Source organism: Poecilia reticulata, linkage group LG14 (genome assembly GCF_000633615.1).
Source record: "Poecilia reticulata strain Guanapo linkage group LG14, Guppy_female_1.0+MT, whole genome shotgun sequence".
Classification (NCBI taxonomy): domain Eukaryota; kingdom Metazoa; phylum Chordata; class Actinopteri; order Cyprinodontiformes; family Poeciliidae; genus Poecilia; species Poecilia reticulata.
The window spans coordinates 6,331,608-6,359,020 of NC_024344.1; the positions used below are offsets into that span (position 1 = coordinate 6,331,608).

Here is a 27,413-nt window from a genome sequence, read left to right on the forward strand (position 1 = left end):
GATGTATATATATATATAGATGTATATATATTTTACCTAATAGGAGGGAAAAAGAAATACAAAAACAATTCTTCTGTTTTGCACAGTTGCTTTGATAACTTTTTCCATTAATACATAAATCTTAAAACTGCAAAGTTCAAAAGCTCTTCCGTAAGAATAAACTCAAAGAAAATCTTCTAGAAAGGACATTTGCACAAGATAAAAACTCATATTTGTGTTTCAATTTTGCCTGTTTATTCCTCAATTATGGATTAAGTAATGTTTAGTTCACTAAACATTACATTACTGATACTGAGTTAATACAAGGTGGGTTTGTGTTTACAATTGAACTTTCTGTACTCTGCAACAACAGGTGCTGTGCTCCCAGGCCGAGGAGTACAGTAACAGGGGTGTTCTCTGTGATGCCAGAAATGAAGGCCCCCTCCGCCGTAACCCTGGAAACCACGATCAAAATTTGGTGCAAAGATTACCAACTTCTGCAGATGTGGAGTTCACACTCAGCCTCCCAAACTATGACACTGGAGCAATGGATCGCACAGCCAACATGAGCTTCAGGAATACCCTGGAAGGTCAGCCAGTCAGAGCCTGACTAAAAACCAACATTCAGTCTCACTTATGCTGTTTATTTATGTCATGCTTTTATATGTAGTGCAAGCTCTTCCTAAGGTTGTTCATCATTCTTAGCAGTGAAGGACCTTTCGCTTCACTGGAAAAAAAAAAAAGAAAAAGTAAAGTTTGATATTTTTGTAGGTGTTTAACATCCAAGCAAAAGCAAATGTCCATTCTGTTTTGAGAAGTAGAAAAAGCTAGGATAGTCCATTCTGCATAAAATAAACACATGCTTCAAAACAGAGAAAGTTAATTATTTTAACCTTTAACCGCCTATATTAAGCAAAAATGGTGTAGTGTAGCACTGCTGCTAAGCTATATAAAATCCTCCATCTCTCATACCACATCTTCAGTGGACCAGTTGATCTGACTTTATGACTGAGGGAGACATCCATGTGACCCTAAAACACAAGCTGCCCACATGATGGTTGAGGAAACACATGTGACCCTAACAATGATCATATTGCTCAAAATGACCTGCAATCAGTTGGAATTAGAAATATTTCTTGGACAATAATAGTGCTTAAGAGCCAAAAAAAAGTAAAAAAAAAAAAAAAAAAAAAAAAAGTCTTGACCTGTGACATCGCTAAGATAAGATGGTCTTTGCCCCCAAGGTCAACAGGAAGTCATGTACAACTTCATTGGATTTCTAAATGTTTTCAAAGCAGACTTCGTGCCTTGTATAGTGCTTATTGTAGAGCAATAAGCACTATATTATGAATCAATCCAGTTTTCTTTATCCTGCTTCTTGTAGAAACAGGAGAAATGAATCTTAAGGATTTTTTAAAATGTTAATTATCAACAAAGACTTAATGGAAAGATTTTATTGATATTGAGTTAATACAAGGTGAAACGGATGAAAACCGTTAAGAGTTGTTGCTCTTAAGCAGCATGTTGGATCAGGTAGTGGACTTTTATAAGCTGACTTTGAGAAGTGAATAATAAAAATATAGACGCTGATGTGTTTTTATATATTTAAATTTAGATTTAAATAACTATAAAACATGGTACAAATCTGTTGTTATTAGTAAGTCCCAATACAAAAAACTGTGCAAAAAGTGCAAATGTTTTTTACTATTCCTATATGATTTCTATTACTAAATTGGATCATAGTAATATGCTTATGTACTCAGTAAGAGTGGCCATTTATTTAGGCAATGTCCGCTGACAGTAATGCAAAAGAGGAAGAAATGTGTCACCATGCTCATTTAAGAAGGCTGTTGAGAGCCTAAACTGAAAATTCGACTTTTTTACTTACGCTTCAGCAAACATTTTAGAACTAATACCATTTTAAGTTGTGACAGATAATGTGAGGGTTTCCCATGAGTTCATTCAAGTGTGGGCATACTTGAAAGCGGTTAAATAGTGCAGTTAAAATCAGATACTTCTAATGTGTCTGTATGACGGAGGCTCATCAACATATTTTTCTCACTGTCATTAATAAAACTAGACTTTTCTGATTCACAACATTTGGCGTTTATTTAGTTTACTGCTAGTGAACTGTTAATTTAGTTAACATTGTTTAGCAGCTCATTTGCAATGCTTCTTTGTTTGACGCCATTGGTCAGTCAAACGTAACTGGTGTCCCAGAGAAGAATCTGCTTGGTTTGAGACATGCATCTGTTCAAGACACTGAAGCTGCTGAAGCTGATGAGTATATCAGTATCCATGGTGAAACCAGTCCTTTACCAATGTTGGCTGAAATGCTAAAGAACCCATTATTTTAACAGCAACAAAACAAGATAAATTACAGAAAATTTTTATCTTTATAGTGTTTCAAAACAACTAGTTTTAACTGTATATTCTGAGTGACCGTGATAAAGATTTTCTACCAAAGTCAAGAATTAAATGCTTAAAAAAAACAAACAAACAAACAAACCACTATTTGATAACGATGCAACATGGAAGCTTGCAGTTTTCTAGTTTTCTTTGCTAGCTCTAGTCACCCATGTTACTCTTTCTGCAGGATTCGGGGACCCTCAGTCTGGGTTGGGAAGCAGTTCTCGTTTGGGTATGCATGCTGCCCTGCATGTGTTCATGAATGGATCTATGTCCTCTGTGCAGGGCTCTGCAAATGACCCCATATTTATGCTTCACCATGCTTTTGTTGACAGGTAAGAAATGCATCCGCACAGACCTGAAACTGAGACCACCATACATATTTTTGCAGTTAATAGTGGTTGTACATTTTCTCTATCTTTTAAAGTATCTATGAACAGTGGCTAAGGAGACACAAACCATCTCCATCTCAGTATCCGGAGTCTAATGCTCCCATAGGGCACAACGGTGATTACCACATGCCTCCGTTTATACCACTGCACAGAAACAAAGAGTACTTTATTTCCAGCAAAGACCTTGGATATGAGTACTCTTATTTGTTGGATGCCAGTAAGTTCCTCTCAAATTTTAATACATTGTTTTTATTGATGTTTTTATTATTATTATTATTTTTTTATTCCGTCATGCCAGCTATTTTCATTTACAGTTAGTCTAAATATATTACAGAATGAATTCGTTTTAGGAATTAGGAATTAGTTTACACATAAACAGTGCAATTCAAAAGTATCTACACTCCTCAAAACTATAATTATTATTATTATTATTATATTTTTTCTTTTTATATATATTTTTTTAACATCAAAACTTCAAAGATTTTATTGGAACATATTTGAATAACTTTGCAGGACACAAGAAGCGGTAGGAAAAGAATGCATGGTTTTCAACGTTTTTCTTTCAAGTAACACCTGGAAAAATTGGGTTTGTTTTGATAAATTATGTTGCCACTATGTTTAATTTGTATGAGCTCAATTTACAAAATTACTGAAGAGAAAACTGAAGGAGCTACAGTTCAGGAGAAAGAAATCTGTTCGCCCTGTTAACAGTTTGTTTTGCATGCCACAAAACTGGCCTTTATGAAATATTGAGAACAGAAAGAAAGCTAAATAAAGCAAATCCTAGATGAAGTTTGCCACAAGTGATACAGCAGATGCAGGGAAGAAAGTGGCTCTGGTTGGACACGGAAAAAAAACCTCACTGAATATTGCCTTTTGAATCTTGTTTAAACTATGCATGGGTTTTAAAAGGGTCATTAAAAGGGATTTATGGCCACATATAAAAACACACTGTGCTGACTTTGCTCCACCTTTACTTGCAGACCAAAGGCTTGCAGAATCCATGCGTCCCTACCTGGATGAGCTGCACGATGTGTGGCCTTGGCTGATCCTTGCAGCGCTCTGCGGAGGAATTGTGACTGTGACCACAGCTATCGCTGTCCTTCTCGCCAAGCATCGATTCAAAGCCTGGCCTCGCAGGAAGACTTGGAGAAATGTTCTTGCCTTACCAGAAAAGCAGCCACTTATCTGGAACAATGAAACTGAAGCCAGCCACCATAACTACCAAACAACTATGTAATTACTCAATGCCAAAAAACATGGGATTATTACCAATGTTTATCTAAATATATCTGTTGCATGCATTTAGAAAACTATGTAAAATAACAATGTTTACAACTGATTACATTTTGATAAATGTTATCAAATTCTTCCATAGCATTAATGGAAGGATGCAGCACATGCTTTTAACATATGTTCTTAGAGTACCTTCATTTTTCAGAAAATGTTTTCATGATTCCAGCCATGTATTCTTTAGCTTACTTATGATCATTTTGAAAACTAAGACTGATTTACTTCATTAGTTGTGAACTTGAGCTTTCGGTCTCTTTGAATAAATTAGGAGAACCTTATGTTTACAATCCCTATTAATCCTAACCTTAACTTATATGGGGAACTTTGCAAAAACAGCATTAAGTCACTCAAAGGCATAAAGTTATTCAAGTGCAAAGCATTTTGCCCTTGTTGAATGTACATCACTAAACCTATGGATTTATTGCAGTTAGCATAGTTTCCTTATCAAAGTAAAAAATACACAAGGCAAAACTGTAAGCTAAATGAAATGCAACTTGAAAATGATAACTGACACGTAACAAATGGGAAGAGAAAGAAGTAAGTTTCGCTAATTGAACTGTAAAAGCCTGGTTGCAGTAAATGGGATTTACATAAAAAACAGCTTAATGTAAACCACAATTTGAAAAGAACAAAACAAGAAAACAGTGCCCCAGAGCAAAGAGTTAGAGTCTGGATGAAAGCACTCTTCAGCGATAAACATAATTCTGCATTAGACAAGGAGAGGGTGCCAGAATGTTGGGTTGGTACAGATTGCCTCAAGAATAATAATCAAGTCTCAGAGGCCCTGATGGGCGCATGGGGTTACACACCAAGTAAGATAATATAAGGAGATGACAGTCATTGCTAATAGAATGAATGGACAGTTGTCAATAGAAGATATGGATTTTTATTTCATAGCATCACTCAATACTAGGTTTAATGTCAGTGATTTCGGTGATGATCAGCTCTCGTTCTGCAGAACAAGCGATTTAACTTTTAAAACTCTGACGGATGAGACGTGGAGTCCATGTTTTACATGCGTCCCGACTCCAACGCAGCTGAATCAGTGGATGAATTACCTATTCAGTCTCTGATCTAGTTCTGCAGAGGACTTGTAATGAACCATGCACTATTCTGCTGGAAGGAGCCCACTGGGTCATAAAGCAATGGACATCATGCGCAGAAAAATTCAACAGGCAAAATTAATTATCAAGTAGTTAGGGAGTTAAATTACGTCCATACCATTACACCACTATAAACCTGAAAACTTCAGATAAGTCCTGAGGGATCCGTGCTTCCATGTCAACACCAAATCTGTTATGATTCATGTTTTGTCCGTGCTTAGTATGATCTTCTGCTGCTGTAGCACATAGGTTTTGAGATTTTTTTATTTAGTTCATATATATATATATATATATATTTTTTTTTTTTTCCCAAAAAACAGAAAAAAAGACCTAATTATCAAACATAAACCCAAAGTGAAGAGAGCTTGCTGCAACATGACTGGTTGATTCTCCACTAAGTATACTTGTATAATCAAGTATACTTGATTTAGGAAGTATACTAAGCTCTTGATAAACTGGATAGCGATAGTAAATCCTGCTGCTGTGGTGATTATGTGATTCAGTAATAATAGAAAAATATACAGATTCATTGGTCAGCTGGTTACCATGGAGCCACACTGGTTTCACACAGCCTGTTGGCATCAATAGATGTGATATGTATTGCTGGCCTCTTAAAATAGGACTAGCATTACGTCTTTTCCAGGCACATAGTGCCATTTAACATTTTTCAACTTTTCTACTTCAGTACTGTTCAGCAAGTCCTCGGCACCTAGCTTTATAATTTTGAAAATTACAGGGTTTTGCCTTTTAACTTCATATTCCAATTTAATTTGTGTTTCCTATCCTATCACAATCTCAATATAGTTCATAGAGAAAGATTAGAAAAATCTATTGTAGCTTCCTCAAAGACTTATTTTTGTTTTTATAAACAAACACCAACACTCTGCTTTGAATTTGCTGAACAAAACTTTATTTTTTTTGCAGGGGGTGGAATAAACCTGTTTCCTAATGTACTTCTTCTGATGGTCTCATTAAGCCAAATAAATGTCAAACATTCTATACATAGACGCATGCTGTCTAGTGTATCATTTCAATAATACAGTATTTTGCTCAAAATACTTAGTATTCATTTGGCATAGTCAAATGTGACAGTACATTCCCATTAAAACCGCAGTGTGTTGTAGTCACAAGAAATAGTCACTCAAAGCAAAAGTGTACAAAATAACTGCAGAATATAATGTAAAAAAAAAAGCATAGAGCAAACCTTTATTTCCACTGGAACAAAGGTAAAGCAAAACCTGAAGAACTAATATTTTTAACAACGTTTATTAAAATATATTCCATTTTAAACACATACCTGGAGGATTGAAATTTGATTTGATAGAACATCTCTTCATCACGCAGACAGCCTAAATTCTTTTTAGGACATTAACATAAAATAAGAACTATTCAATAATTTATCTAATAATTGAAACCAAAGGATGGAATGGCAAATTATTACACATCTGGAAGTGTGTAACTTCCAATTTCTCAATTATGAGACAATGTAAATGTACAGGTTGAATCATCTTTTACCCACCATTGTAGAGCGATGGTCACAACTGCAGACGTTTATTATTCAATTCCCCATCGTCTCCATCAGGTTGTTTTTAAAGAGAACGTCAGTGCAAATACACAGGTGAGTTGTTACCTCACTTGATTAAAGTCTACATTTGTCCACGTAAAAATATTTCTAAGCTTTTAATGAACTCCAATATTTCAGAAAAAGGCCAGAAGTAATTCTGATGATGAAGAAAGATAAGGGAAAAAAAAAAAAAAAATGCTGTGAATGTCAGAGAAATAAAAGAACGCTATAACTGCAAAAGAGGCAATTCTTTAAAGAGGTAAATAAGTTAAAACATTGCCTTTCCTGCCTTTGATTAAGCTAGACAGAAACATGTCATCATTCGTCTTCGTCCTCATCCTCGCTATCACACTCTTCTTTCTTTTCGTCGTTCTCCTTGGTGACGGGAGGTGGCAGGTCCAGACGAGCCCAGGACATTGGCTCCGCCTTCTTCATGGTAACTTCTATCTTGGCCGCCATCATGTTTACCATGCTTTTGGTCACATCTATCACCTGGAAGGTGAGACAGAAAGAGCAACTTGTTTAACAGCAATTAAAATGGTTTATGAGCACACTTTTGTGGCTTTTTTTTTTTTTTTTTAGTAAGAGCCAAAAACTCCAGTAAAGTAAGACTTTCTAAATCAAGCAGAATTACATTTGCGTACTTTAAGGATTTTCCAACTTTAAATGGGCATGTGCCCAGGAGCCCTTAGCAATGAAAGAAATGATGAAAAAATGACGCAAGCTCAGAAAACATAGTCCAACTGGAAACTAATAACCGTTTCCAGAGACAACTAATCAATTTATATAAACTGTCTTCACCGACTGATGTCCCACTTAAGTGGATACAATGAGCAGGGAAATTAATTTGAGATAACTTGTTTTTAACCAATTAAAATTATACATTTCTAGGTAGTATATTCCAAAAGATACCACAAACAAAATTCTCACCAGATGTTGAAACCAACTCATACACTCCATGCAAGCTTTGCATACCCTGACACGATAATTATGTGTGTTTTGGTCTGTAACTTAATCTGGTAACAAATAATGTGTTAAGTATTTGGATAATTTTCATGGAGCATACATATTACTAAGGTTATAACTCAATGTAGAAAAGAAAAGTAGTACATACCTTTAATTTCTATGGTGATATATTTCCTGTGTACACCTACGGTTCTTTGGTTACGCTTAGATTTTGTGAATAAGAACATATTCTAAGTAGCACAGTGTGAAACGTTTTTCAGAAAATGAGATGACACAAGATGACACCAGGCTCATCGGTTGCTTTGGGTCTCCCACGGCAACCCATTTGTGACTGTGCTCTAGGCTGTGGCTGGCCTGTCCCCATGCAGCTGCTGACCCACCGAGGTTCCAAGCAATAGAAGCAGCTCCACTGGAGCCGACATATTGATCACGACTGTCCTACTTAAACTATTATTGACATGGGATTTATTCACGCCAGCAAGATAAACCAAATTCTCACATAATGCCAACATTAAAGCACAACCAGCACAAGTTTTCCTTATATAATTGGAACTGCTGACTGCACAGAAACAGCTTTTTTTGGCACAATTGTAGGATTGTTGTTTTTACATACACAGGAAGCATTTTTATGCAATCACTATACAAATGAAATATGATGCATACATGGCTAACATTTTGATGAGGTGGTTTAGCTCATTCATTTTAATGAACAGAGTGGTTGTGAACAGACTGAGTTGGCACGGTGTGAGAACGCTGGCTACTTGGTGAGAAAATGATTTGCACACAAGCTGGATGTGCAGCTGATGTTTGTCCGTACACCATCACTACTAGTTTGTTGTGTAAATGAGTCACTACCTGTTTTTTGCCTAAAGTGTCAGGGGATTTTTACCAAACTTATCAGTGCTACTGTATTTAAAGTGTTTATATCAATAAGAGAATGGGTAGAGTTATAAATGTGCCAACTCCACCTTCTCCCAGAACAACTGTATAATAATTTAAAATGATAGTTTGTAAACCATCCAAGTGTTGTGCTACATTAACAAATCAGTCTGTATTGCACATAAAATATAAATATTAATTGTCTTTCAACCCTCATTTAGGATAATCTCAAACTCGCATTGCATTAACATTTTTCCCCCCAAAAATGTAGATGTGCAGAGTGAAGAATCACATGTATACAGAAACGGCATATTTGCATTTACATTTTTGCATATCTAAATGAAGGACTTTGTTATCTAAACTTGAATGTATCCAATTGTGTGTCATTTGGGATGTGCAATGAATTAAACCATAGATTATGGCCTCAAACATCTGGGTTTGTTTACATTTAAATGTGTCTCTCTATTTAGACTTAACTCCTCTGACTGTTAACATTAAAATATTAAAAAACTTAAATATTTATATTCAATATAAAAGCCAGTTTTTGTCGATGTCTCCAGTGTACTGTCAAATCCTTGGAAAATGGTCCATGCACAGCACACATAGGACATAAATCATTAAAGGTTTATTTTGCTGTGGTATTACTGTACTTACTCCCCACAAGCTGATATCCTGTTGAAATTCCTTCTCGCCATCAAATATAATGTGGATGTTGAGCTAGAGAAAAAAATGAAATTGAATCTTAAATAAGTAAATGAAACTCTAAGCAGTACAGGAAAGCACAGAAATAATCAAAGAGTGCAGTCGGCCTCTCACTGTAGTGCTATTGGCATCCACGTAGCTTAGCTCAGGAAGGGCATTTTTGGCATATATAGAAATGATGACCTGTGTCCCTGTCTGGTGCCAGTCGAACCGGCAGGGGACCACCTTCTTCCCCTATAAAGAGAATTCAGTTAAAGTCCAGCACATCAGTCAACTTGTCCACCCTCTGCTGCAAAGCAACGTCTTCATTGTGAAACGGCTTTCCAGAAACCACTAGATGGAGTTCCAGCCAAGGCTCCTCATAGAGTTGCGCCACAAAATGATCAATTGCTGCCAAGCTGGCACACATACCGCATCTTTTTTCCTCCATAGATGTGCTCCCTTTGTGCAGCCCTCCTGAGACAGGAAGGTGTTAAAGTCAGAGGTTTTCCTTTTACAGCAGCTCCAGTATTTCATCCTGGAGAAGCAGGAGAGAGGTAATTATTCTTTTACAGTTGCCACAAGAGAATGGCGACTGATAAATGTCAATAAATAATGGTGTGGGGTGAATTTTACATTTTATAAGCGGTGCATGCTTAGCATTAGCATTTATACCAACCCTTCATGGAAGATGGGGAATCCAGAGTGGAATGAGCACACGTCTGAGTCACTTGAAGGTCCCTCAAAAGTCTGAGGTTAAAAACAAAAATGAGATTTAAAAATAAATTTAAAAAAAAATATTATTGATAATTTTGTATCCAGTCATAAAATCCCTTTTTGTTTTTGATTCAGTGTTTATTTTGTTACTAAAAGTAGTGGTGCACCGATTCCTGGCCAATCGCAATCACCGATCTTTAATAAGCCTGATTTACCGATTCCGATTTTGGCCGATACCAATTTTTTGTCTGAAATTATAGCATGAAAATCACAGAGTTGGCAACAGTGGGGATACTTAACTGGGGACATGCAGACATGATCTGGTGTGCGGGTCTGTCAGTGAAACCTCTCTCAAAGCAAAGCAATAGAGGACAGTGGTTGATTTTTAAATCTCTGCTGAAGTAGAAAAGGTCAGGGGATAAAATCGGCTTAACATGCAAGTATCGGCCGATCACTGATCTCCCAAAATTAAGGGAATCTTGGCTGAATCAAAGGTGCACCCCTACAGAAAAGCATACGATGAAGAAGAACTTAGTCAATTCTACTGCTGCTGAAAGCATCAGAACTTTTGACTATTATGGTAATGAGAGATAGAGGGGTCCTACTCATCTTTTATGTCAAAATTAATTACTCTTCCATGTCAAAATTAATTACTTTCCTACAGTAAACTTTTCACAATTCTCTGTGCTTTTTAGTTTGTTTCTAAGGCTTATATACAGAAGTTTACTAGGAATTAATGGCAGATATTTCTACAGTGAATGGGCTTTAAAGATGAATGCTGCAACAACAACAAATCGAAAGCGTAGAGAGAAATGAAAGCAGAAGGTATAGATGGATAAAGAAATTAATGTCTGCATAGGTAAACATATAACTGGATAAACATTAATAAATGGATGAATTTTAGACATAAAAACACAAATCCTGTCAGCTCTATTAACTCAACAGCATGTTTTCTGTTCGAAGGGCAACCAACTTCAAATAAGGCATGCACATATATTTTCTATAATTGGTTCATTTGTTATCATCCTCAGTGACTTTATATTGTACTATTGTGCCGTTTTTCTTCTCGTAAGTTTAAAAGTGAAACTTAAGAGAAACCTCTCATTTTATCGAACTATGTGTTGCAACAATAAGCTTTATTCTATTCTGTTCATTACTGTGTAGGAACTCTGGAGGTCACAGTAATATTTGTACACAAAAACAAATAAAAACAGATGAAAGAAGACTAATTTAGATTCATATGGAAGCCTCATTCATTACAGCTTAGAAGCAAGAAGCCGATGAGAGTAGGTATACAAAATCAGTTCAAGTGTAATTATGCAAATCAGACGAGCTACCAAACATGTCAATGTAAATTTTCCTCAAAATTCCTGTTCTGATCTTGGGGTTTCTGCTCTGACAGGTCTGATTAGCTAGAATGAAAAACTTTGCTTTCCATCCACCCTGCAGAAAATATGGAGCCTAAATTTCCCCTGAGTACTAACTTTTCTTAAGGGGGGTTTGGAGGGTGGTGTAATGCCAAACAATAAGCTCGGATCATGGTGATTTTTTTGTCATAATTACACACGAGCATATGTTTTTGTATGAGAGAAAACTGTGAGGGATTGCTGTAAAGTCAATGACAATGCTTGTCCAGGAGGAGTGAATGCTGCAAGTCACTGACTCGACGCAACCTGCTGAGTTTCATTAGAAACTTTCTAAACTACTTTGAATAATTAACTGAACTTACTGTACTGTTTGATTCATTCCATGTGTGATCGAACTGAAATTATTATGCTCATTTTGTGAATTGGCTCTATATAAACTGAATTCACCATTTAACTGATTTCCCGAGATGAGCAGTGCTACAGTTAAAAGCAAAAAGTGCCACATTTTTCTACAAAACAGCAAAGATTCACTTACTTTTGTACATCCTCCATTTTTACATGATGTTCCGATTTTGATCTCATCGCCATCTTCCTCTAGACCGTAAAACATCCAGAGAGAAGAAAAAAAAAAAAAAAGAGAAAAAAAAATCATGCACATGACAAGATTTAAAAAATGTATCATCAGTTTTGATGTGCTGCCCTCTAACTGTCATCTTTAACTCGAATATCATGACGTGAATGACACAGATGATGGGAAATTCCCAGTGGTCATCCATTAAGTTCTACTTTTAACATGACCTTCACATCTGCTGTCACAAGCACTGTTCAGATGATCTTGTAAGTACTAGATGACGAAAATATATTCAGCAAAGATAAGAAAGAGGAGTAGACGGGAAAAGAAAATCAAAATCTGTTTCCCACCTTTTGTCTCCGTTATATTTTCGGATACTTTCAGTTTCTCCAACGCCTGCTTTAGAGAGGAAGAAACTTTGTGCTGCAGCCTCACCATCGGCTCATCGGGACTGTAAGGAAAATAAATATCCCAGGAAAAAAAAAAAGGCTTTTATGAAGCTTAAACAGTCATCATGGCACTATTAAATCATAATTGTTTCGCCAGTGTTCCCTTTTTAAATGCTGCTTCAAAGGCAAAAAGAAAAAAACCTAGTCTTGCTGAGGCTTGGAACTGAACAAGTAAAATTTACAATATAGAACAGCCTGCAGATCTGAAAGCATAAATATTCAGCACAATGTCCCAAAGCAACAATGAATGCAAAAAGCATATCTCTGCCCCGTTTTCCACTGTTCAAATATTAAATAACAAACACCCCCAATTTAAACTTTTAATAGGTGTATTTTTGTGTCTAGTTCAGATATTTATACTTCTCTTTCACTAACTTAGGGAAAAAAGCTCTTGCAGAAACCGACCTTGGCCTGTGTATCGCCTCCTGGGGTTTCGGTGCAGAGATGATGTACTCATTAAACTTTGGTTTTTGGGCCTCCAACTCCTTTTTTTCTCCCGATGTTTTCACGTCTGGTTTCACCGGCTCAGGAGGCTTCTCTTTGTTGTGGGGTCCCTTTGTGCAGCCCTGTGAGAAGAAAGTCACTGTATTGAACTCGTAAAAAAAAAGTGCTCCAAGGCCATTGGGGCCAAAAAAAGAAGGCGGTAGTCAATATCTGCTCAACAACAAGACAATGGAGAGACAACTGGGGGAAATGGATGAAATGAAACGGAAAACTTACAGCGATGCTGAGGAAGTCTGAGAAGTCTGTAGTTCTTCTCTTGCAGCAGGACCATCCCTGGAAAGAAGTTACCAAAACATTCACTTAGACCAGAATGTTTGAACAAAGTACAAGCTATCAGTACGCTTTCAGGTACAATACCTTCAAAGCATCGTGAAACACTGGGACTCCTGGGTGATGGGTACAGGCATCTGTGCAAACAAAAAACACAGCGTTGATTAAGGCTGTGCAAAAATATGGGTATGAATTCAATCAATGCTCTAAAAATTGAACAAATCAATAATGGGAACTCGCTGAACAATAACTATCGTAAGCATAATTATGATAAATGAACATCTTTTATGCAGGTGGTTAAATTCTATAATCTGCTGTTCTGTAAGAAAATGTGATTATGTGTAGAGATGCAATAATCTGTAGAGTATTGTATATTACAGTATTTGTTTTTTTTTTTACAAATACTAATAATAGCTGGTAGTGTCTGTATACAATGTTACCACCAATCGAAAAGATATCTGATTTAAAGGATTCTGACAGCAATGGCAGGTCAAGCTGAAAATTGATTCTGGTCAAAAGATTTCATGGTGCACCTCCAGCAGGGATTTCTAAATAACTGATTTTATAGATTATAATCAATAAAACGTATAGTTATTCAAAGACAATTGCATCAAAACTGAGCTATTTGCATTTTCCCAAATTATGCCAATTCTTCCGGCAGCAGCACTGCAGTATGAGTAATGCTGAGCAATAACAACGCCACATGCCAGCTACGCTAACGCTACAGGTGATACTGATGTTTGAAAGCAACTTTCAAAGGTCAGTGAAGCTCCTGTATCTGCAACAACAAAGTAGTAAACCTCCTACACAACATAAGCTGACACTGTCTGTTTAAATCTAAATTTAAATTCACTGACACAGGATGGTGTTGTGTCGGTCTGAGCTCTCATGTCGAAATGTGCTTCAAAGGTGCAAAGTTGGAAACATTCCGCACTCTTATCACAAAACATGCCGTTTCAGTGTGGTACGAATTAACATAAGAAAATACGAATTAGCTGTCGGCTCAGTATGCTACAGCAAAGAGAAGCAACAAAACAAACCAGCTGCAACTCTGTTTAGTTAATCACAAATCTGGGTAAGACCACATCGTGGGTTTTCTCAGAGCTGCATTCTAGACTCGTGTCCTATTATGTTCCGTCATGTGGAAAGTTTGTACGACTTCAGCAAAGGGTTAAACCTCATATTGTGCAAAAAATAAAATAAAACAGTGCAGCATGAATTTTGTCAAAACATCAAAAAGAAAATTTCGCTTATTTCAACCTGAAATAGGATTGATGTGCTATATTTGAGATTTCAACAGTAAAATGTACCTTATGCTAGTGTGTACTCTAGTACGAAGGGCCCCCAACAACAAATCACTGTGCAGTAAATGAATAATAAAAGAAAAAAAAAATCACATTGGTAGGGAGAACAGGTGATAAATCACTTTCCATGCAGTTCCGCCTGAGCTGTGCCTCTTCCGTGCTATTGCCATAGATACACCACTTAGATATCCCTAAAGGTAATTATAATATACTCTACTGTTATGATAAAGAGACATCCTATTAAAATGGAAATTAGACTTTGACTCTGGCTTCAAGTGTCTTGGCAGTACACAGTACTGGATTGCTTGAAGACAGAAGACGACGATTCTAAGGGAGTTGAAGAATTGGTGAGGGCTCTGCTGTGCGAGCTAAAGACAACATCCATAGGAGTTCAAAAGCCTCTTTGGTCTGTGTCTTCACATAAACAACAGCATAATACACAAACGTCCCCTTATGATATTAAATAATGAAGGGGTATTCATTTACATTTGCTCCTCAGCGGTTTTTGCATGTTTTTCAACTGAAGAAAGAAATCATTCAAAGATCATGAGATCCCTCTACATGTGTGAGAAAATAAGAAATCTAAAACATTTGAGTGTTGTAAACACTCCAAAGTAGCACCATAATAAAAAATAATCTAACTTGTTTTTTTTTTCAAGGTCATAAGTTTAATAAAATTAAGCATTTCAGAAATTTCTCTTCAGTTTTTTTTATTCTGATGATATCCAAACGGTCATCTCCCATCTATTGTTGCACTAAATCCTTGTTGTGTTGGAGGTGAATCTGTGCTGCAAACTGAGTTAGTAGGAAGAGTATTCTCAATTTTCACAGATTATGGTTTAATTGCAGGCAGTCCAAAGTGAATATTTGAAATAAAACTTTCATCAGGCAAAATTTCCTGCCATAGATAGATACACTTTGTTTTCAAAAGAACACATAACACTGGAACTGATAAACTAAATAAATAAAACAACCAAAAGCAAGAAGGATTCTCGGTCTCCATTAACAAAAAACGTACTTGAATAAAAACTAAACAACATAAAGCCAAAGTGGAAATAAATACTGCATTCAGCCAAAAGAGTGCAGATTATGAAGTTTGTCTACTATATTGTCCTTCAGTAATCACTAAATTTAGATAGAGAAGATGGGCACATCCCACTACCTATTGCAGTAGTTCATACTACACGACTTTTTGTCCCTATTTTCCCCTTACGACAATCTTAGATCGTTGGCCGATCTAAGATTGTCGCTGGTGATTTCATAACCGATCATCCTGCAGTGTGTGGTGTGTTATGGTAGAACGTCGTGGCCGCTCCGATCTAAATCAGGGGTTTTCCCCGACTGGGAGTTTAACGCAGACTGTTGAGTGCGACAGGTAGCCAATCAGAAAGCGCGGATTCTCCTCCGCGCTTTCTGAGGGGAAATTACGGAGGGGAATCCCAAACAGCTGACACGGCGTGACCCGAAATCCAGCGGACATTGGAGATGATWTGTGGAAACAACATTAATATTTATTCAACATTTCGTGCAAAGAATATAGAAATGACAAGGGGAGGAGTTGGAGTCAAATTGATACCTCAGTTGATAAACCCGGTACGTTTTCAGGTGTTCTTCGTGACATAAATAGATTACAATGATTTTCATTCAGTCAGGACTTTACGCCGAGCCACATGCATCACAGGTAGATTCTAGTAAAGCATTGATTAATGCCTGATATTAAAATTAGTTAACTGGACTTGTAGCCATCATTTTGTGCCCATGTGGCTGGACACCACACGGCAGGTCTCTCAGGTTTAGAAAATGGGCCGACAATCGGCCAACAACTCGTGTAGTGTGCGCTGGACATTACACTAAGGAAATGAGAGTCAGTGCAGAGCATCGGAGCTGAGCCTTTTTCAATCAGTGTCATCAACAGAAAGAAAAAAGGCAGGAAGAGACGATAAAGCCGATAATTGTTGTTTTACAAGGATTTAGTCTATATTATTGTAAACTGAGATTTAAGTCAATGAAATGTAATATTACACATTGACTGTGAATGAATAAAATATGCTACACGTTTCTTGTTAAAGGAATAAGAATTTAATCCAAAAGACAATTTAAGGGATTACAGGTTTTAATACAGGTCTAACCTTAACTCTGACTTTTCACTTTTCATTAAAAACAAACAAACAAACGTAGAGCTGTTGCCTTGCAGCACGAAGGTTCTGGGTTCGATTCCCGGCCCCGGTCTTTCGCATGTTCTCCCTGTGCATGCGTGGGTTTTCTCCGGGTACTCCGGTTTCCTCCCACAGTCCAAAAACATGACTGTCAGGTTAATTGGCCTTTCCAAATTGCCCCTAGGTGTAAGTGTGTGTGTGCATGGTTGTGTGTCTCTGTATTGCCCTGCGACAGACTGGCGACCTGTCCAGGGTGACCCCGCCTCTCGCCCGGAACGTTAGCTGGAGATCCGCACCAGCAACCCTCCCGACCCCACTAAGGGACAAGGGTGAAAGAAAATGGATGGATGGACGGACAAACAAACGTGTTTTTTTTTGTTTTGTTTTTTATCGTTTCCGGACCAAATTAGTGAGACTTCTGAGTTTTGATCAATTTAAAGAACGGAACAAAGTTTGTTTTATGAATCCCTCAAAGGCTGATAGGTTGTCCGATTTACACTGAAAAAAGCTATTTCTAGAGAGGTCAGAAAAACGAGCTTTTTACTTTTAAACCCCACCAATGAGAGCTAACAATGCTAACACACCACTATTGTTCTGGTTTTGATGAGATATACAAGCGATGCCTCACGTGTAATAAAAGTGTAGGCTTACGGGTTCATGAAACTTTCAGCTCTGCATGCCCCACGTTGGTCCAATCAAGTACCATGTTAACTTGCTTATAAACCTAACTAGCATCAAGGCTCATGCTAGCATTAAACAACACAAAGCTTGTTCCGGGCAACGGTAGTTTGTAGTTGTTATAGTTGTAGTTGTAATGAAAGAAGTACCAACACCTAACATGAAGTTAGCTTACATGGGCCCAATAGGCCTGCTCGCTGTAGAAATTTCCAGATGATCATAGGTTAGCTTGCTAATATGCTCTCAACCTCCGTGACACTGCTGCCTTACTGAAAGCACGACTCACCGTCTTGGTTGTTCTCTGGATCAAACCGCTGTCCGCACCCCTTATTATAACACAAGACAGACATGGTGATGTTAGCAGCAAGTTTTAAACGGCGACCAAGATTTCTAACTTGGGAGTTTGTGTGAAGGATGCAGAGAGCTGCTGCCGCTTAGCTGCCTGTGTGCCGTTTCCTTGCTCTCACTTCCGGCTGTTGTCGGCTATACTCGGCAAAACTCGGAGACCGCCCTCCACCTAGCTCCATCCGGAGAACGTGGTCCCACATCAGCGTCAACTGATGCTGGCCGCTTTGAAACTTGCGATACAGCTCCGTGGCACCACGGTGGCCACGGACTCTAACCTTGCAGCAAACGATCTATGACTGCTATAAGGTCAATTTGCCATTGCACACAGCCCTCTGCACCCCGGGGTCCATCAGTCAGGTGCTTGCAACTAGGGCAATATTTGTTTAGTTTTATGAGGACGGCTGCATTCTAGCAGTCAGCCTCCTGTTGGAAAAAATTGGTTGCAAATGATTTTTTTGTTCTGTTGTCGCGCTCGTCTGTTTTTGCGCGTTTTGCGTTGCTTTATTACTCTTTTTCTAATTTTAACGGTCAAGGAGCATGGACACGGATTTACTTTCACTGACCACATCTGTTTCGCCAAAAGGTAGGACACTTTGCAATTTGTGATCACATCTACACAGAGTATCGCAACTGGAGCGGCATGCTGTCGCTTGAAACTGCCATAAACTCATGGATTTCTGCACAAAGGCGAGCTTTGCTGGAGCCGCATCAGAATTGGAGACGATAAGTGTCCCCCCAACATCTGCTGGGACCGTCTCTCAGTGGTAGGTTAGTGTCGTTAAATTATGAGTAGGTCTAAGCTGGTTTTTGGGATTGATGTCATGTCAGTGCAGTACAATTAGTGTGAGTCGTGTGTAATTTCCCCTTTCTCTCTTTAATGATAAACTAAAAAAAAAAAAAAAATGCATGGAACCTCAGCAGTATTTTAAAACACATGTAGTTAAAATGTCCATGAAATGCAATCAAAACATATCCAGTTGTTTTTCTTGGTTTTTGGAATAAAGTGATATGGATGAATCTGTCAAAATGAATCTGTTACAACAGTATCTGGCCAATTCAATTTCTAAATAGGGTGTCTTTTGAAAAACGTTTCTTCGCAGTACTGCCTTGTCTTAAACTAATTACAAAGACTAAAAATACATTTTAAGATTACAACTGATAGGCCATCTGTTATTTTGCCAAAAAGCTTTATTTTCTGTTAACATGGAGTGTGTGCATGGGTCAGTGATTGTCAGGGCACGATAATTCTTTCATGGTATCACAGTTTTTATTAAATAATTTTAAACAATAATAAATCATATATAACTGCTCATAGAAAAAAAAAGAAAAAAGTTCCCCTTTTTCTTCAGATTTATTTAGTTTTTTCTTTTTTTCACACTTGAGTTTCAGATTTTCAATAAAATGTTAAAACAGACATGTCTTAACATGTAAATGCAAAAAGAAGGTTTTAAAGAAACCCATTATTAGGGGCAAAAAAAGGTCTACAAACCAACCTGACCCTATATGTACACAATATGAATCCGTCTTGATCATGGAGTAACTTCCACATTTGTGATTCAATTTCATTGGCCACACCCTGCAGTTGTTACTGCCTGAACCCGCAAAATTAAGAAATCCCTTCATTTGTGTTGGTGCTATAGGTTGCTTTTCATTTGTAGGATCTGAACGATTTGCCGTAATTGATAGAAAAGCTCTCTAACACACACTTAGATTAAGAAGGAGGACAATGACCCAAAACACAGCAGTACCTCTGAATGCTTAAAACACAGAAGGAACATTTTGGAGTTTCCTAATCAATATTGAGATTTGATTGTGATCCTGTGACATAAAACAAGCTGCTCATTCTTAAAATGTCATTCTTTGCCAAATTGTTTAAATTGATTGAATTTAAACAATTTGGCAAAAAAGAGTGGACCAAAATGCCACCACAGAGATAAAAGAGAGTCATTGCCAATTATTACAAACACTTTTTTTCCACTTAGGACCTGGTTGAATTGAATAGCATTTTTTTTCCTTAATAAAGAAAAATTTAGTTGCAAATACTGTAAATGTTTTGGTTATGTAATTATGAATGAGATTAAAATTAGTTTGATGATCTGAAATATTTACGTGTGATGAGAAAGCAAAAACAGAAGAAATTGGACAAATACTTTCTTCCCAGCAATGTAGTATCCATGTTTTCCCAAGATGAAAATATTTTCAGCTGACCATGACTTTTTATAAAGCAAAGGAGAAGTGCATTAGCCTTTTCTCCACCAGCTTGGCCTATGCAGCAACAAGTGGGGGAAGAACAGGTTTGCATTACCTCATTCTTTAAACAGCTAGAAAAAAAAAAAAACTTTTTTTGGGATGACATTTTAGGAATTTAAACCATAAGCATGGTACTATGGGAAATTTTAACTTTCAGAAACAATGACATAGTAGTCACAAATAATAAATGTACTGCAGCCTTCGTTCAACCAGCTGACACAGCAACATGTAGGGGAGGGGCAGTGCTGCACTATCCCTCAAGCAGCCAAACAAAAACTCTGGTGTTTGGTAGTTCTTTTAGCATCTCATTAAAAAGACTTCATTAGACAACAATGAAAGTGAGCATGTTCGAACTTATGTTGTTATAATACCATGGTATCTTCACACCAGAAACAAACCCATAACTTAAGCCGGGTTTTATATTTGATGCCTAAAGAGATCTCATTTTATCATTTTCAGAAGTCGGTGTCAAAATGCAAGCCACTGTTGTACGGCCAACTGCGCTGTCATTAACACAGGACAAATCTGTACTCCTGAAATGTCTTTGTAAGTTTTTATCCTATAATGATTTTTCAAATCTTCTTTGTAGACATATCTTAAACATTTATCAACCTAATTCAGGTCTGTTCTTTGTCATTTTTTTTCCTTAACAGGATGTCTCAGTGATGGAATATTGATGAAGCTTACTCTGTGGGGAAATATGCTTCCTCTACCCACTTTTTTTCTTTTGTTTTGTTTTGTTTCATGCATATTCCTCTGTTTACCCAACATCCAAGCCCAGTTTTTATCCACACCTAGAGCAGGACAAGGCTTGTTGCTCTTCACCCAGCCATCTTATAATGCTACAATCTTTGAGAACTCAGCAGTAAGAACCTATATCAGAAGTGAGGTGAAAATGGGCATCACTCTTGTGCCATCCTGGCCTTTAGACTTGAAATATTCAATTGAGTCTGGTGACACCGATGGCATCTTTCAAGCTGAGGAGTTTGTAATAGGAGATTTTTGTTTTTTACGTATAAGCACTAATGGAGGCAATGGTGCCACGCTGAACCGGGAGGTACAGGACAATTACACTCTGACAGTCAAGGCATCTTCCCATATTGGTCTGGAGGCCTTGGTCATTATATTTATCAAGGTCTTGGACACAAATGATCTTCGGCCACTCTTTTCTCCAACCTTCTATTCATTTGTTGTTTCTGAAAGTGCACCCCTGGGCACCAGCATTGGACGGGTAACAGCCACAGATGCTGACATTGGCTCCAACGGGGAGTTCTACTACTTCTTCAAGAACAGAATAGAGCTCTTTGCCGTTCATCCAACCAGTGGGGTCATAACCCTCACAGGTCGACCCAGGATAGACAAGAGAGAAAAATTTGAACTGGAGGTGCAGGTGGTTGACAGAGGAATGAAACTCTATGGAAATAATGGCGTCAGCAGCACTGCTCGGTTAGTCTTAACTGTGGATAGGGTTAATGAATTTGCTCCTGTTCTCAGCGCAGTAGCAGTGGCTCCGTCTTTGATAGACAAGGACCTCATTTATGCCATACTGACTGTGGAGGATAAAGATGAGGGGTTATCTGGGGACATAGAGTGGGTTTCCATTATAGAAGGAGACCCTTTTGAACAGTTTGCCATTGAGAGATTAGCTTTTGGGAACAAATATAGGGTTAAATCCTCAGAGTTGATCAACTGGGAAACATATCCCTATGGCTGCAACTTAACTTTCCAGGCCAAAGACAGAGGTATACCTCCCAAATTTTCCAACACCCAAGTTGTTCAGTTAGTGGTCACAAAGCAAGACCCGGTATTGGCAAACTTTGAGAAAGATGTTTATGTAGTCAAGGTGAGTGAAATAGCTCCCCCAGGCACTATTGTGGAGGTGGTGAAAATATCCCCAGCTCCTCTGAGTGTCAATTACAGTTTCAGGAGCCTTTCAGATCCAATGTACTTTGATATAAACCCTTTGACTGGGGTTATTATGACCATAAGGCAGCTGACAAGGATATCCCAGGATTTCATTGAGATGGAGGTAGTTGATTATGTCAGTCAACAGCAAGCGAGGGTTCAAATTAACATAGAAGATGCAAATGATAACTACCCAGTGTTCAGCAAGCCATCCTATGATATTGCAATTAATGAGAGCTTGCCTATAGGGACTGTTGTTCTTGTGGTGTCTGCTGTGGACAATGATAAAGGAGAAAATGGATATGTAACTCACACAATCAATGGTGAGGAGTCTATTCCATTTAGTATAGACCAGGACACAGGGGAGCTGACAATCACAAGAGATCTGGACTTCGAGTCCTCAGAGGATATTTATATTTTTGCAGTGCGAGCCTCTGACTGGGGTTCGCCCTACAGAAGAGAAACAGAGGTTAATGTCACCATTCGGGTGGTAAATATTAATGATAATAAGCCTGCTTTTGAGAAGGTTTCTTGCAGAGGCATGATAAGCCGTGATTTTCCAGTGAACCAGACAATTGTTACTTTGTCGGCCATAGATATCGATGAAGTTGGAATGGTGAGGTACAAAATACTGTCTGGGAACGAGTTAGACAATTTCGAATTAAATCCTAACTCGGGGGCTTTGACACTGAAAAGGTCGTTTGCATCAGACAGTTTAAAAAATTCGATATTTAACCTGAAAGTGGCCGCAACAGATGGTGAGATGTCCTCTGATCCGACATTCGTTAATATATCAGTGGTGAGAAGCAGGATGCCACCCGGTGGGTTCACCTGCAAAGAGACCAGGGTAGCTCAGTTTCTTGCAGAGAAAATGGTCTCCAAGGCATCTGCAATGGCTAAACCAAGGTCTGACGAAAGATACATAGACCTTTTCTCTACAAACAAACAAGCTCCACAGTTTGAAGCTCTGCCTACAAGCATTCTTGTACGAGAGGATCTGAGTCCTGGCTCCAGCATTTTTCAGGTGCGGGCACGGGATGCTGACATTGGTTTTAACGGTCGTGTTCTTTTTTCTATTTATGATGGTAACAAAAAGAACAGCTTCAATATCAACATGGAGAGTGGCCTGATAACCGTTTTGCAACCACTGGATCGTGAACGACAGGATCGCTATTTCCTGAATATTACCATCTATGATCAAGGAATTCCTCAGATGTCCAACTGGAGACTGCTTACAGTGATCATTGAGGACGCAAATGACAATAATCCTCAATTTTATCAAGACAGTTACTCTGCCATTGTTTCAGAAAATGCAGACCTCGGCATGGAAGTAATTGCAATTACTGCTTTTGACAGGGACATAGGCCAGAATGGACAGTTCTCCTTTAGAATGCTCACCAGTGTCCCTCAGTTTGGTATCGACAGTGAAACCGGAAGTGTATTTGTTGCAAGTCAACTGGACAGAGAAGCACATCCTGTATTCATATTGAAGATTGAAGTGAGAGACAAGGCCGAAAGAGGCACCCGGAGGTCATCAGTAACTACTCTAAGCATAATAGTGGAGGACATCAATGACTGCTCTCCAGCTTTCATCCCCAGCAGCTACATTACCCGGGTACCAGAGGACCTGCCCCCTGGAACTGTGATCACTTGGGTGCAGGCTCAGGACCCAGATGTTGGACCTGGTGGACAAGTCCGATATTCATTGATCAATGACTTCAATGGCACTTTCGAGGTAGGTCTTGTCTGAGTACGCATAATCTATAATGTTTTGTGTAGCAGAACGCCATTATTGACATGCAAAATTTCACTATTTCCCATGTAATTAGCAGAAATTAATCAATGATAATTAAATCTATTTCCATATGTGAATCTGAGAAATATATATATATTTTTAAAAAGCCCCGCAAAGTGAGCCCAAAATCAAGAGATATTTTAAATAATTTCTGTAGCCCAGAAAAAATTTATTGAAATCTCAACACATTTTGCAACTGGTTCATATCTCTTTCAGTCTCAGAAAACCAATTTTTTATGCACAAAATAAAAAAAAAATTCAAAAAATAGAACATGTTGTAAATCCCTATTAGGCATGCATATGTACAGTTTTGTGCAAGATTTTTCTTATATTTAAAAGGCAGTTGATGAAGAAAATGACTGTGCCCAATAAAATTCTCTGTGCAGATCAGTGCCGTGACCGGCATACTGAGGATAAACAAGGAGCTAGACTTTGAGACAAAACAGTTCTTTAACCTAACTGTTGTGGCAGAAGACAGAGGAATCTCAAGCCTTCGGAGTGTCACATTTGTGGAGATTGAGGTGCGTAAAAGAATCGCACATAATTGGCTTATGTCCCTGATGGCAAACAAACGACATAAATCCACACACTTTCTGCCATCCACATTAAAATCAACTATCACTTTTCTTCAGGTGGCGGACGTCAATGAAAATTTGTATGCCCCCTACTTCCTTGACTTTGCTGTGAAAGGTTCAGTAAAGGAGAACTCTCGCACAGGAACAAGTGTCCTGACAGTCATCGCTAAAGATGATGACAGGGGACGAGATGGCGTCTTGAGATACTCTGTCCGTGGAGGCAGCGGACTGGGCACTTTTACCATCGACGAAGACACAGGTGTGACAATGGATCAATTTTGAAGCCTATTTATGTGAAGTGGAAATCCAATAATGTGCAGCACAATGCTTAGAATACTGATAACTAAATGAATTGCAAATGGGGAACCTTACCAGGTCATAAGCCTGTAATGACAGGATCCACATTTGTATGATTACTGTTTGTGTTTTTCATTACTTTTGTGCTTTTTTTGGAAGTGACGAAACAGCCTAACCTTGTGACCTCAAGTTTCTTTTGGAGAAAAAAAAACATAAACAAAAAAACATGCATATTAGTCGTTGAAAGTTAGGACAGTGTGTTGTACAGCCATGGTGAGTGTGTAGCTGTGACCTCACACAGAAGCTGTGTACTGGGAGATCATTACTGTAATGATGGCAGCATGGTAGCGACAGTCGCTGGGCCTCAGGCAGCACCATATAACTGATCTAGTGCTGTGCAGATAACAGTGATCAAGGGTGTCCTGCGCAGCAGCCCACCGTTTCTAAGTATTGAGAAATAAGTGTGACTTATTTAAGAGGCGTGACCCAGTATGAGAAGGTACTTGAAATACAGTAGGTGCAAGATACTGCAATAATTTTTCCATGAAGAATTGTTGCAGGATCTTGCCAGAACAGCATCTACTGTATGTCACTGGAGGTTTTAGACCTATTTTTTATTTTTCTGCATCTCTCTCTCCATGCTGGTGAAACATTTAAACTGGGTTTGTTCAGTTCTACTTAACTGCGGAGCGCTCTGGGAATGAATAAGACTTTTTATACATTTGCTGGTATTTAACCATGCTGTTGTCACAGCCAATTTAGCCAAGAATTAGCTAAAGTGAGAATCATAAGTATTTGTAACTTTATTATTTAAAGCTGTCTGTCAGTCCTCTGCTTGCTAACATGCTCCTCTGAAATGTGCAAGAAGAAAATCTAATACAGAAATGTTATGTATTAGATGTGACTTATTCAGTGCTTGGTATTTCTAATTTATGATATCCAGTTTAGCATGCTTTAAAGGCTCTTTCTTTTTCAAAACAAAAAATATGGCTCTCTTGTTTTAACATTTTCATGGCACCTAGACAGGACCTGTATGCTTCAAAGTATTTGACAGTTCGTATTGGCAGACATCATAGAACTGATTAATAAAATTAATTAGCTTACGATTTATAAAGCTGGGTATGCGGACCAAAAGTTCTGTACAAGCAGTGGGAGTACAGTGAGGAGAAAATGCAATACTAATTGAAAAAAATAAATATCTACTAATATTCCCGCTCTGAACTTTTGCATGCATTAAGTGGTACAAATAGTGTTTTCTCTAGTGCCCTTTTCCCCTTACCTCATGTTGCACTACTGTAAATAAACTACACTGGAAGCTTGTATTGACATTTAACGGGGCTAATTATTATTGACCGTAGTTGAGAGTGAAACAGATGGACAGAGAGAATGACTCTCAGTTAACTTTTATGATATGTTCCAGTCTGTCAATTAAACTAAAAGCACATTTTTATATGAAAAAGTATATAATTCAGCATTTTTAAATTCAGTCACAAGCGTCATTCTTGTTAATGGCGCTTGTTAATGGCATTGTTTACGGTTATCACCTGAATGCAACGCCAGTATAAAAAATATAGTGCAGTGAATTCCAAGACTCAGGAACGCTGTGATTGACATTCCATAAAATATTGATTTCAGGACTCTTTTTAAGTTAAAACAATAGAATTGTTCCTTTAAAAGTGAACATCGACTTATTTACTTTGCTTTTGTTTTAGTTTAGAAAGTACAGCATTTTTGACATTTGACAATCCTCCATTTCCTGCCAATAAGTGTTTGAATATTGTCATCTGAAAATTGTTTTTTTAATACTTTAATGTTTACAAAATATTTTATTAAAAGACAAATACAACCTGAATAAAAACGACATGCAGTTTTTTCAGATTATAACTCTATCTAATAAGAACAAAAGCTAGCCAAACCACACTAATACTCAATGCAGTTATGAGTTCTTTCTATGTTAAATCACACCAAGGTCTGATTACTGCATGTTGAATCCAGAAAGTACTTAAGCATAACCTGTCTGCCAGCACGAAGTAGGCAAATAAGTCTCAAAAAGCAACACATCATGAAAAATGCAAAGGCAAATCCTTTTTCCGACTATATTTACATATGCCATCTCATATGTTTACTGTCTAGTTTGTGCTCATAAAGAAACAATGGAACAATTGGAATACATGAAGAAGCCCTGCTTGGAGTCATCATTCACTTTGGTGTTAAAACCTCAGTGAGGAACATCACAGACAGTGAGAACGTTTATTGAGTGCAGATTTTCCAGGGGAAATCAAACTGCTTGTTAGAGCAGAAACTAAAGGGAGAGAGGAATGGAAGTGAAACTGAAGAGAGGAAGGAAGAGGATGCAGGGGGGAGTCTGGAGTGCATAAAAAGTGTCAGAAGAAAATACAGCTTTCTTCCTTCCCGGTTCTTTCATGTTTTTGTTTTTTTGTTCTAATCTTGGAGTTATTTGTTGTTTTTCTCTCCTAATATAATAAGCATAAAAAATACCGAAGCCATTTTGTGTCAAATGAAAAGGTTGCACAAGGACATGTATAATTTGATTTATTTCATTGTGCTGAAGAAGTCAGCTGTGGACAGCACTTCGGTTTGTCCTTCTATGGTGCATTTTGCTGCCGTATTGAGTGCCTGATCTGGCTGCATGTGAATCTGGCTCTCACTGCCAAACTAAGTATATGAAGAAAAGGGGATTTAGACAGAGAGAGATAGAAAAAATAAATAAATGAAACAGAGAAAATTAGAAGGACTGAGGTCTTGTGTTAAGGTTCTTTTAACATATGACTTATATCAGCCCTGCTCTTAGTTTCAAAACAGGCTCTTTGATGCATTATGTAGGGCATGACGCCTTCGTTGTCTGGAGTATTTTCCACTGATAAAGGCCTCCTATTCCTCTATTTGATATTTAGATGTTCCTTCCATGTCCATTAAGGCACTGATGAAAAAAACATGGTC

At 37.9% G+C, this 27,413-nt stretch overlaps 3 protein-coding genes across 8 annotated transcripts in view; 2 read left to right on the forward strand and 1 right to left on the reverse strand.

Annotated features, from left to right (window-relative positions):
* LOC103475522 (tyrosinase-like) overlaps positions 1 to 6,367 on the forward strand; it is a 7,484-nt gene extending 1,117 nt beyond the window's left edge. The window contains exons 2-5 of the mRNA XM_008427205.2: positions 353 to 569; positions 2,576 to 2,723; positions 2,816 to 2,997; positions 3,764 to 6,367. Coding sequence (XP_008425427.1) covers positions 353 to 569; positions 2,576 to 2,723; positions 2,816 to 2,997; positions 3,764 to 4,020 — 804 coding nt within the window. The 3' untranslated portion in view covers positions 4,021 to 6,367. The remainder of the gene's footprint in view (positions 1 to 352; positions 570 to 2,575; positions 2,724 to 2,815; positions 2,998 to 3,763) is intronic.
* chordc1b (cysteine and histidine-rich domain (CHORD) containing 1b) lies at positions 6,064 to 17,745 on the reverse strand. Its single transcript, XM_008427206.2, has 11 exons — positions 17,569 to 17,745; positions 13,232 to 13,281; positions 13,091 to 13,147; positions 12,776 to 12,936; positions 12,272 to 12,372; positions 11,886 to 11,944; positions 9,946 to 10,016; positions 9,699 to 9,804; positions 9,402 to 9,521; positions 9,240 to 9,302; positions 6,064 to 7,232 (listed from the first exon to the last, which is right to left on the reverse strand). Exons 1-11 carry the CDS (start codon positions 17,630 to 17,632, stop codon positions 7,059 to 7,061), a joined length of 1,026 nt encoding a protein of 341 aa, XP_008425428.1. The 5' UTR covers positions 17,633 to 17,745; the 3' UTR covers positions 6,064 to 7,058.
* A 142-nt stretch (positions 17,746 to 17,887) lies between these two features.
* Positions 17,888 to 27,413, forward strand: part of fat3b (FAT atypical cadherin 3b) — an 80,864-nt gene continuing 71,338 nt past the window's right edge. For 3 of the 6 annotated variants that reach the window (XM_008427214.2, XM_017308618.1, XM_008427215.2), the window contains exons 1-5: positions 17,903 to 18,394; positions 20,340 to 20,426; positions 20,534 to 23,520; positions 23,967 to 24,101; positions 24,213 to 24,414. In XM_008427214.2, coding sequence (XP_008425436.1) covers positions 20,557 to 23,520; positions 23,967 to 24,101; positions 24,213 to 24,414 — 3,301 coding nt within the window. In that variant the 5' untranslated portion in view covers positions 17,903 to 18,394; positions 20,340 to 20,426; positions 20,534 to 20,556. Of the gene's footprint in view, positions 18,399 to 20,339; positions 20,427 to 20,533; positions 23,521 to 23,966; positions 24,102 to 24,212; positions 24,415 to 27,413 lie in introns of all 6 variants that reach the window. The other 3 variants (XM_008427208.2, XM_008427210.2, XM_008427209.2) reach the window with 3 other exon arrangements.

What these genes read in the sequence shown, in the direction of transcription:
- chordc1b (XM_008427206.2), bottom strand. Translation starts at nt 17,632, where the DNA reads ATGTCTGTCTTGTGTTATAATAAGGGGTGCGGACAGCGGTTTGATCCA. An exon ending in TTCCCCATCTTCCATGAAGG is followed by an intron (nt 9,805 to 9,945) that starts GTTGGTATAAAT and finishes CTGCTTCTCCAG; the next exon opens with GATGAAATACTGGAGCTGCT. An exon ending in TATGGAGGAAAAAAGATGCG is followed by an intron (nt 9,522 to 9,698) that starts GTATGTGTGCCA and finishes TTCTCTTTATAG; the next exon opens with GGGAAGAAGGTGGTCCCCTG.